The following is an 11045-nucleotide window of genomic DNA, read 5'->3' as shown; positions in this document are numbered from 1 at the left end:
ACATCTGCAAATGGAAAAACAATGTCTCTTCCCCCACTTCCTGTTTGACCCTTTAGCTTACAGTGAATAACCTCAACATCACCAAACAGCTGCTCTTTCACAACTGCAGCTCTCTAAACTTAGATTCACCGTCTCCCTGATTCCACAGGCAAACTACCCAGGCGACATTGATATCTCAAGCATTAATGTCTGTTATCCAACCAAGCCCAATGATTGGTTGCTTCCAACTGTATTCACCCCCCCCCCCCCCCCCCAACAGTTTGTCAAGCGTATAACTCCTGTGAGAGAGTCAATCTCAGTCAGCACAGAAATAAATGAACCTGGGCCAGGCTTTATGACAAACTCAACAGCCTGAACAGAACAGAATGCCTGAGTGTGATAAAGAAACCCATTGGTGAAAGCCAAACAGTGTTATCCTATCGAGCATGTCAGTGGTTTAGCTGCAGCGTGCACAGCAGTAATCCTTCATTGGCCTTGCAGAGTGCGATCCCACTGCCAAGATGTTATTGCAGTCATCTGAGGAAGCAATATTGTTTCACAGTCAATGGAAGTCAGTAGGCTATTACCAATGAGTTCATTTCCATGGAAACAAGATGACGATGAGAGTTCTCATTCAGGTTGAATGCAAATGGGTCAATTTATTTTATATGTTTATATTTATATCTAGGAATATAATGTATTCTTCACTTTCCCATTCTAAATAACAACCATTACTGAACATTGATTTGTTTTTCATTATAAAATGTGAACACAATATCACTCCTCAGCTATACCTCAGCTATGGCTGATTACAAATGATTGCAGTCTGTCTTAAGTGCCAAATGCCTCCCTTGACAAAGTATTATTTGCAGAACAACTTACTGCAAACCCTGTACAGGAACACATCTGCACAGTCATCAACAGATCTATTGCAGTACGGTACATACCCTGAGTATTGACTTTACCTGGCAACAGACAATGACTACATATTCTCATCTGTCAGCAGATCTATACGGATATCTGAATGTGTGTGTGTGTGTGTCTTTTTGGGTGCATTTGTGTGTGCACCTCCAATCTATCAGTTCTTCTGTCTGAGTATTTGGGTGTATTGAGAGGCGTAGGATTGCCTGCTCTGCTGAGCCTCTATCTCTGACTCATACTCCTCCTCTTCATCCTCCTCCTCCTCCTCTACACCCCTCTGGCGCTGTAGGATGCTGCTACGGGACTGTGAACAGGAGATGGGTTAAAGACTTGGGACAGTCTTGTAAAGGAAACTAAATATACCGGTCTGTACAGGACAGTAATGACTGTTAACCTTATCAGTTGATGTTTCTCTCTTTCATTCATTATTGAGGAGGTCTATGTTTTTGTCTGTAATGCTAGCAGCAGATGCAATCTTACCTTCTTGGCTGATTCAGCAGTGTGTTTGTGGCTGGAGCCCAGGGTGGGACTAGGCTGGTGGACCATAGAGGAGGGCAGCAGGGTCTGGTTGTCCAGAGGGCTGTCAGACACCCTGATCCTCCCAGTGAACAGCTGTTGAGACCGGGGAGATGATCAGCCCTGTAGCCCCATACCTGGAACTCTCATCTCTCAGTCATGTTGTCCAGGTTCTAGAAGGTGTGTGTGTGTGTGTGTGTGTGTGTCTAACCTCCAGGTCTTTGTCTATGTCCATGCTGTCCAGGTTCTGGAAGGTGTGTGTGTGTCTAACCTCCAGGTCTTTGTCTATGTCCATGCTGTCCAGGTTCTGGAAGGTGTGTGTGTGTGTCTAACCTCCAGGTCTTTGTCTATGTCCATGCTGTCCAGGTTCTGGAAGGTGTGTGTGTGTCTAACCTCCAGGTCCTTGTCTATGTCCATGCTGTCCAGGTTCTGGAAGGTGTGTGTGTGTCTAACCTCCAGGTTTTTGTCTATGTCCATGCTGTCCAGGTTCTGGAAGGTGTGTGTGTGTCTAACCTCCAGGTCCTTGTCTATGTCCATGCTGTCCAGGTTCTGGAAGGTGTGTGTCTAACCTCCAGGTCTTTGTCTATGTCCATGCTGTCCAGGTTCTGGAAGGTGTGTCTAACCTCCAGGTCTTTGTCTATGTCCATGCTGTCCAGGTTCTGGAAGGTGTGTGTGTGTCTAACCTCCAGGTCTTTGTCTATGTCCATGCTGTCCAGGTTCTGGAAGTCTAACCTCCAGGTCTTTGTCTATGTCCATGCTGTCCAGGTTCTGGAAGGTGTGTGTGTCTAACCTCCAGGTCTTTGTCTATGTCCATGCTGTCCAGGTTCTGGAAGGTGTGTGTGTGTCTAACCTCCAGGTCTTTGTCTATGTCCATGCTGTCCAGGTTCTGGAAGGTGTGTGTCTAACCTCCAGGTCTTTGTCTATGTCCATGCTGTCCAGGTTCTGGAAGGTGTGTGTGTCTAACCTCCAGGTCTTTGTCTATGTCCATGCTGTCCAGGTACTGGAAGGTGTGTGTGTCTAACCTCCAGGTCTTTGTCTATGTCCATGCTGTCCAGGTTCTGGAAGGTGTGTGTGTGTCTAACCTCCAGCTCTTTGTCTATATCCAGGCTGTCCAGGTACTGGAAGGTGTGTGTGTCTAACCTCCAGGTCTTTGTCTATGTCCATGCTGTCCAGGTTCTGGAAGGTGTGTGTGTGTCTAACCTCCAGGTCTTTGTCTATGTCCATGCTGTCCAGGTTCTGGAAGGTGTGTGTGTCTAACCTCCAGGTCTTTGTCTATGTCCATGCTGTCCAGGTTCTGGAAGGTGTGTGTGTCTAACCTCCAGGTCTTTGTCTATGTCCATGCTGTCCAGGTTCTGGAAGGTGTGTGTGTCTAACCTCCAGGTCTTTGTCTATGTCCATGCTGTCCAGGTTCTGGAAGGTGTGTGTGTGTCTAACCTCCAGGTCCTTGTCTATGTCCATGCTGTCCAGGTTCTGGAAGATGTGTGTGTGTCTAACCTCCAGGTTTTTGTCTATGTCCATGCTGTCCAGGTTCTGGAAGGTGTGTGTGTGTCTAACCTCCAGGTCTTTGTCTATGTCCATGCTGTCCAGGTTCTGGAAGGTGTGTGTGTCTAACCTCCAGGTCTTTGTCTATGTCCATGCTGTCCAGGTTCTGGAAGGTGTGTGTGTGTCTAACCTCCAGGTCTTTGTCTATGTCCATGCTGTCCAGGTTCTGGAAGGTGTGTGTGTCTAACCTCCAGGTCTTTGTCTATGTCCATGCTGTCCAGGTTCTGGAAGGTGTGTGTGTGTCTAACCTCCAGGTCTTTGTCTATGTCCATGCTGTCCAGGTTCTGGAAGGTGTGTGTGTCTAACCTCCAGGTCTTTGTCTATGTCCATGCTGTCCAGGTTCTGGAAGGTGTGTGTGTCTAACCTCCAAGTCTTTGTCTATGTCCATGCTGTCCAGGTTCTGGAAGGTGTGTGTGTGTCTAACCTCCAGCTCTTTGTCTATGTCCATGCTGTCCAGGTACTGGAAGGTGTGTGTGTCTAACCTCCAGGTCTTTGTCTATGTCCATGCTGTCCAGGTTCTGGAAGGTGTGTGTGTGTCTAACCTCCAGCTCTTTGTCTATGTCCATGCTGTCCAGGTTCTGGAAGGTGTGTGTGTCTAACCTCCAGGTCTTTGTCTATGTCCATGCTGTCCAGGTTCTGGAAGGTGTGTGTGTGTCTAACCTCCAGGTCCTTGTCTATGTCCATGCTGTCCAGGTTCTGGAAGGTGTGTGTGTAGACCTCAAGAGCCTTGGCATGGAACACCATCTCCACTGTGATGAAGTCTGTGAAGATCCTCTGGAAGAAGACCTAGTATTATTGTCACTGGAATAGGATGGACATGCCTGAGTATGACTGGAACACATGCGAGTGAGTGAGTCTGTGTGTGTGTGTTGTGTTCATATGTGTGTTTGTGATGTGTTCATATGTGTGTGTGTGTGTTGTGTTCATACAGTGGGGCAAAAAATTATTTAGTCAGCCACCAATTGTGCAAGTTCTCCCACTTAAAAAGATGAGAGAGGCCTGTAATTTTCATCATAGGTACACTTCAACTATGATGGACAAAATGAGAAAAAAAATCCAGAAAATCACATTGTAGGATTTTTAATGAATATATTTGCAAATTATGGTGGAAAATAAGTATTTGATCACCTATAAACAAGCAAGATTTCTGGCTCTCACAGACCTGTAACTTCTTCTTTAAGAGGCTCCTCTGTCCTCCACTCGTTACCTGTATTAATGGCACCTGTTTGAACTTGTTATCAGTATAAAAGACACCTGTCCACAACCTCAAACAGTCACACTCCAAACTCCACTATGGCCAAGATCAAAGAGCTGTCAAAGGACACCAGAAACAAAATTGTAGACCTGCACCAGGCTGGGAAGACTGAATCTGCAATAGGTAAGCAGCTTGGTTTGAAGAAAATTGAACGTTATGTTTGGCATAAAAGCAACACAGCTCATCAACCACAACACACCATCCCCACTGTCAAACATGGTGGTGGCAGCATCATGGTTTGGGCCTGCTTTTCTTCAGCAGGGACAGGGAAGATGGTTCAAATTGATGGGAAGATGGATGGAGCCAAATACAGGACCATTCTGGAAGAAAACCTGATGGAGTCTGCAAAAGACCTGAGACTGGGACGGAGATTTGTCTTCCAACAAGACAATGATCCAAAACATAAAGCAAAATCTACAATGGAATGGTTCAAAAATAAACATATCCAGGTGTTAGAATGGCCAAGTCAAAGTCCAGACCTGAATCCAATTGAGAATCTGTGGAAAGAACTGAAAACTGCTGTTCACAAATGCTCTCCATCCAACCTCACTGAGCTCGAGCTGTTTTGCAAGGAGGAATGGGAAAAACTTTCAGTCTCTCGATGTGCAAAACTGATAGAGACATACTGCAAGCGACTTACAGCTGTAATCGCAGCAAAAGGTGGCGCTACAAAGTATTAACTTAAGGGGGCTGAATAATTTTGCACGCCCAACTTTTCAGTTTTTGATTTGTTAAAAAAGTTTGAAATATCCAATAAATGTCGTTCCACTTCATGATTGTGTCCCACTTGTTGTTGATTCTTCACAAAAAAATACAGTTTTATGTCTTTATGTTTGAAGCCTGAAATGTGGCAAAAGGTCGCAAAGTTCAAGGGGGCCGAATACTTTCGCAAGGCACTGTATGTGTGTGTGTGTGTTGTGTTCATATGTGTGTGTGTGTTGTGTTCATATGTGTGTGTGTGTTGTGTTCATATGTGTGTGTGTGTGTGTTGTGTTCATTTGTGTGTGTGTGTTGTGTTCATGTGTGTGTGTTGTGTTCATATGTGTGTGTGTTGTGTTCATTTGTGTGTGTGTGTGTGTGTGTTGTGTTCATGTGTGTGTGTGTGTGTGTGTGTGTGTGTGTGTGTGTGTGTTGTGTTCATATGTGTGTGTGTGTGTTGTGTTCATATGTGTGTGTGTGTGTTGTGTTCATATGTGTGTTGTGTTCATGTGTGTGTGTGTGTGTGTGTGTGTGTGTTGTGTTCATATGTGTGTGTGTGTGTGTGTTGTGTTCATATGTGTGTGTGTGTTGTGTTCATATGTGTGTGTGTGTGTTGTGTTCATATGTGTGTTGTGTTCATGTGTGTGTGTGTGTGTGTGTGTGTGTGTGTGTGTGTGTGTGTGTTGTGTTCATATGTGTGTGTGTGTGTGTTGTGTTCATATGTGTGTGTGTTGTGTTCATATGTGTGTGTGTGTTATGTTCATATGTGTGTTGTGTTCATATGTGTGTGTGTGTTGTGTTCATATGTGTGTTGTGTTCATATGCGTGTGTGTGTGTGTTGTGTTCATGTGTGTGTGTGTGTGTGTGTGTTGTGTTCATATGTGTGTGTGTGTTGTGTTCATATGTGTGTGTGTGTGTGTTGTGTTCATATGTGTGTTGTGGTTTAAGACCAACCTTGATGTCCTCCAGTTTCTGTCTCTGGAAGTCACTGATGGTCTCCTCCAGTTGTCTGGTGCTGCGGTGAGCATCATTGGTCGCCTTCTGAGCATTCACCTCTGCCTGAAAATGAAACAGCAAAGGAATACTACAACTGTACTCGAAACTTGAAAGATAAAATCTTTTTTATGACAGCTACCAAAACTTCTGGAACCACATAGCAAGATCTCATCAATGGTCAGATATCTGCATCGTTGCAGTGTTGAAGGTGTTGTTGATGTGACAGGGGGGGTCCAGAGAAATCATGTTACCTGTGACTGAAAACATCGGATAAGGTATTGAAGCATGACTAGAACAGAACATCTACATTTCTAAAACCTCTCAGAGACCAGGTTAGCTCATCTGAACCTGTCACTCAAAGCACCACTCATACAGTAAATATGGCTGACAAACAATTGTTTGTCACAGGCAATACGTCATATTTTTCAATACTGTGTCTTGACATAAGGATTGTTGACGTAAATACTATAATCATGCTGGAATTCTGCCACTCTTGTAGAGTTATATGCAGATATAAATAGACTGGGAGAAAGGATACAATTCTTTGTCTATTGGAGGGATCCTTCTGCTGGAGTTTCTCCAGTTTCTGCAGCTCTTTCAGCGCTCTGTCCCGATCAGCATTGAACCTCTTCAGATCTGCCTGTATGTCAGAGATATGACCAGTCCATGAAGCTTCAAACACACTGTCTCAGAAGAGACTGCCATTGTTCTGCCATGAGAGGCTGTGAAGAGTGTGTGAAGTGACAATGAGAGAGAGAGAGAGAGAGAGAGAGAGAGAGAGAAAGAGACAAAGATAGTGAGTGTGTGTGTGTGTGTGTGTGTGTGTGTGTGTGTGTGTGTGTGTGTGTGTGTGTGTGTGTGTGTGTGTGTGTGTGTGTGTGTGTGTGTGTGTGTGTGTGTGTGTGTGTGTGTGTGTGCATGAGGGATCTGTATTTTGTCTGGTAATTACTGTATGAAATCTACAGTGTGTTCGTTTCCATGTGTGAGGACTTACTCTCTTGTTTTCAACAATATCTCCGTAGGCTTTGAGGGGAGTGACGACTTTGGTCTCCAGCCTCTCTATCTGTCAGGGTTAGACACAGTAAACAGACTTTCATCTTCAAAACAACAGTATTTCAAGGTGTGAGAAACAAATTGTTGTATTTTTGTTAGGTAAAAATGGCTCGAAACCAACACTGTCTTTGCACACTATATACAGTGTTGTAGTATTCCTAGGTGTAGTAGTATTCCTTTGGCACTTAAGACTGAGTAACTTCCTTTATGCCTTTATTTACTGTTACTGTTATCATTAAACCTTACACTAACCCAGTAGATGGCCACCCACGTCCTCTACCACTAATACCAGTGGCAGGGAAGCTACTCTAAAAATATAGTTTACTGAACCAACGTTTCTTTGAGAAAGTAGTTCACTACATCCAAACTATTTGTTATTATCTAAACCTGAAATGTCATAGATTACAAATTGCAATAAAAATCAAATCAATAACAGACCACCCTGGAGTCAGATTAACAGAATGTGTAATTAAGCCTAAACACAAAAACTCTTTCAAGTGACAATTAGGCAAGTCTGATGCTGAAAAATAAAGGAAATGATTGCCTACTTTAGCCTTATTTTATTTAATTTTTGCAAAAAACGTGGTGTAATTCCAGTAGTTAGCTACACCACTAAATGGCAAAAAAATAAATGAACTACTGAAAACCCTACCAAGAATTGAATTTAGTTCAGCTACCACAAAGCTCCTGCAAAATTAAGTTAAATTACTAGTTTAACTAGCCTATATGTAGTTCACTACTCCCCAACAGCCCCTGACCTCTCACCCCTCACCTCAGCCTGGCGGTAGTCCTGCACCATGGCCAGGTCTTCAGCCAGGTTCTTCAGACAGGTACGGAGCTCTGGGTCCTCAGTATTCGAGAAGTCATTGAGCTGTCTGACCAGCATGTCAGCCTGGTCCCTCAGCTTGCCTGTCTTCCTGGTGTAAGAGGCCAGCAGGCTGCAGAACTGACCCAGGTACTTCTCAGCATGGCTCACTGTCAGCTCCATGCTCTTTATCTGTCTGTCTCTGGACAAAAGATGAAGAGTTATGAAGGGTTCGGGGTTTCAGCTAACTATAGACCTCCAGGAGGTTTTAGGGTCGTGTTTGTGATAAACGCTCCATGAGCCAAATAGCAGTACACATCCCTTCAGCATTATTATATCTGTGAGACAGGTGTCTTTCCAAAGGCGCACTCATGTGAGATAAAGTATTCCCAATGAGCAATCTTCTCCATACATAATCTAGGCCCACTTACCACTTTAGCCGTGGTTTCCACACATAATCGTGGAAAGGCAGTATATAGTGAAACATGACATGGTTAGCTATAGAACTAGTACAGCATCAAATGAAGAATCAACCGATTGGCTCGATGTTGGCTATGTAGAGCCGTCTGGTCCATGCTAGCTTTTCCTGCTACAGTACTGTGGTTTATTAAAGCAGTAGAGCTAACCAACACTGGTGTTAAGAAGTAATAGTGGTACATTAAACCATATATGCATGTAACGAGGGCAAATACCTTGAGAAGATGGTGTTCATGTTGGATTTGCTCAAGCGTCACTTCACCTCACTGTTGAGATGCGGTATTTGCCTTATTGCCAAGCTCTCGCCTGCCCCGGGTTACCAGCTAGTTGGTTGCTATAGAGACGACAACACGGAAGAGTGGGGTTTTGGGGTGTAAGTGATGGTTATGGCCACATGGTGGCAGCAGCGTAGCATTAGCAACATAACCCCCTAGAGGAGCCGAGACAGGCTTTACAAGGCAGCCTTACAGAAGAATAAAACGTAACCCCATCCCTCAGGTCTATTAAAGAGCGTGGTAAAACTGATGTTTTAAAAACTCACTCTCACCCTTTCTTTCTCTCTTTCTCTCTTTCTCTCTTTCTCTCTCTGTTCTCTCTCTGACTCACTCGCTCATACACTTCATCGCACACACACACGCACGCACGCACGCACACACACGCGGTCCAGCCTGTTAACGAGTGGCTGTAAGAGAAGTGTTGAAGAGAGGCCAGCTCTCAACTCTCTCTGGGAAGAATGTGTTGGCATATACAAGGGGCGCCACTCAAATGGAACTTTAATTCATTTACACAAAAACTCAAACAATTCAAAAAACAGACCTCACTGCTGGCAGCTCACAACTGTAAAATGTAACACAGCCTCCTACCTGAGAATTAACGTTTTATTGTATGCTGCACTTAATATAATATGTGTGTGTGTGTGTGTGTGTGTGTGTGTGTGTGTGTGTGTGTGTGTGTGTGTGTGTGTGTGTGTGTGTGTGTGTGTGTGTGTGTGTGTGTGTGTGTGTGTGTCAGCCAGTGGAGGTGGGCTGTGAATAGGGCTTTGATGTAGCCTGCCAAGTTTCCCCTGTGGACTGCAGCTGTTGTGATAAACACGCTGTCTAGTAGCAACAGATCCTCCCAAGATGGTTCCACACCCCTCCTCTCTCTCTATCTTTCTCTCTCTCTCCATCACTCTGTCTCTCTTTGCCCCCCCCTCTCTCTGTCTCTCTTTGTCCCCCCCTCTCTCTGTCTTTCTCTCTCTCTCTCTCTCTCTCTCTCTCTCCCTCTCTCTCTCTCTCTCTCTCCCTCTCTCTGTCTCTCTTTGCACCCCTCCACCCCCCTCTCTCTCTCTCTTTCTCTCAACCTCTCCCCTCCTCTCCCCCCAGGCTGTTGTTAGTGAAGGGAAATGAAAACAATGCCCCTGCCAGTCCCGCAGCACCATACCAACCTGAGAGAGACAGACAGACAGAGGATAGGGGTGAACGAGACATAGTGTGAACTAAACTCACAGAGAGACAGACATACAGACAGACAGACAGACAGACAGACAGACAGACAGACAGACAGACAGACAGACACACCCCAAAGATAATTATCGGATGTCTCTATAAACACCACACAATAGCCACAGGGCTGATGGCTAATTGCGTTCCCCAGAGCAGGTCTGTAGGGCTGACAGAGGAAGGAAGTACACATGTCACCCAGAGGCAGAATCAAAGAGCAGGGCAGACTCACTTCCTTTGCGACACTCACACTTGCTCACAAAAACACACAAACACACACAGACACACACACATGCAAACACACATAGACTGTGGGTTGGAGTTTCAGTCATATTCATTGAAGCTTCCATTCATTCAGATCTGTATTGATCCTTATATTGTCATCATTAACTCCTATGTGGGAAATGACATCATCCCACTCCCTGTTCTGAAGAGTCAGTTTGTCTCATAGTGATGTCACAGCCTAGGAGTGTGATTGAGGAGGCAAGGCGACACAGACGAGGAAAACCAGCTAAATGAAACATTTCCCCCAGTCTGTTACCTCAATCACAAGCTCTGGGTACGACAAGCCAAAACCACAGGCAGCCTTTTTGAGTCAGAAAACGGTATTCTTTTGCTGTGGGAGTTGCTGTATGAATATGTTGAACGCTATGAGGCAGGAACACTATTACTGAATAATATGTGGCAAAGGACAGACTCTGACTTAGGTTAACCTGTTGCCTAGTGAGAGGATGCCAACGTTAGTGGGGTCTGTCTACCTGTTGGATGAAAGTCATTGGACCAATCACTGTGTGTATGTCTGGGTATGACTCTTACTATACATAGTTTACCTCCTACACTCTAGATTCTAAAAAGGTTCTTTGGCTGTCCACATAGGAGAACCCTTTGAAGAACCCTTTTTGGTTCCAGGTAGAACCCTTTCCTTTCCACATGAAAACCAAACGGGTTCTACCTGGAACTAAACAGTGTTCTACCTGGAACCAAAAAGTGTTCTCCTGTGGGGACAGCCAACCCTTTTGAGTGTAGCCTGGTCCTGGCCTAGCTGACGTAGAGGTGTACAAATATCCTTTTTTATTTTCCTCTACTCTGGAAGTGCTAGCCCACAGGCGCCAATGTGTGTGTGTTCCACAGCCAGTGCAGTGGAAAGGTCTGGGATGTAACCCAGGACAGAGTTTCCCGTTGTGAGGGGGTTTTCTATGTTCGCCAGCAAGGGCTGACCCCTCTCTCATACCTGTGATTAATGCCAGAGCATGCACCTCAGAGGCAGTGTCAACAAACAGCCTCTGTGTGTGTGCATGTTTTCGTGTGTGTGTGTGTGTGT

The 11045-nt window shown here is 45.0% G+C and overlaps 1 protein-coding gene across 1 annotated transcript; it reads right to left on the bottom strand.

Moving 5' to 3' along the window:
* Window positions 1-618: 618 nt before the first annotated feature.
* Window positions 619-8559, bottom strand: LOC135503789 (CBY1-interacting BAR domain-containing protein 2-like). Its single transcript, XM_064921955.1, has 9 exons — window positions 8459-8559; window positions 7734-7968; window positions 6903-6971; window positions 6447-6548; window positions 6160-6165; window positions 5867-5971; window positions 3619-3732; window positions 1381-1512; window positions 619-1204 (listed from the first exon to the last, which is right to left on the bottom strand). The coding sequence occupies exons 1-9, from the start codon at window positions 8476-8478 to the stop codon at window positions 1058-1060; spliced, it is 930 nt and encodes a 309-aa protein (XP_064778027.1). The 5' UTR covers window positions 8479-8559; the 3' UTR covers window positions 619-1057.
* Between the last annotated feature and the right edge of the window lie 2486 nt (window positions 8560-11045).

The sequence above is a fragment of the Oncorhynchus masou genome, chromosome 1 (assembly GCF_036934945.1).
Source record: "Oncorhynchus masou masou isolate Uvic2021 chromosome 1, UVic_Omas_1.1, whole genome shotgun sequence".
Lineage (NCBI taxonomy): Eukaryota > Metazoa > Chordata > Actinopteri > Salmoniformes > Salmonidae > Oncorhynchus > Oncorhynchus masou.
Note: the sequence above shows the minus strand (reverse complement) of the source record. Positions and strands in the feature narration are given on the sequence as shown.

Bases quoted from the DNA above. Each gene is read 5' to 3' on its own strand.
- LOC135503789 (XM_064921955.1), bottom strand. From the start codon at position 8,478: ATGAACACCATCTTCTCAAG. The intron at 7,969-8,458 runs GTATTTGCCCTC...TCTTTTGTCCAG, and splicing joins ATGAACACCATCTTCTCAAG to AGACAGACAGATAAAGAGCA. The intron at 3,733-5,866 runs GTTGGTCTTAAA...GTCTTCTTCCAG, and splicing joins AGAAACTGGAGGACATCAAG to AGGATCTTCACAGACTTCAT.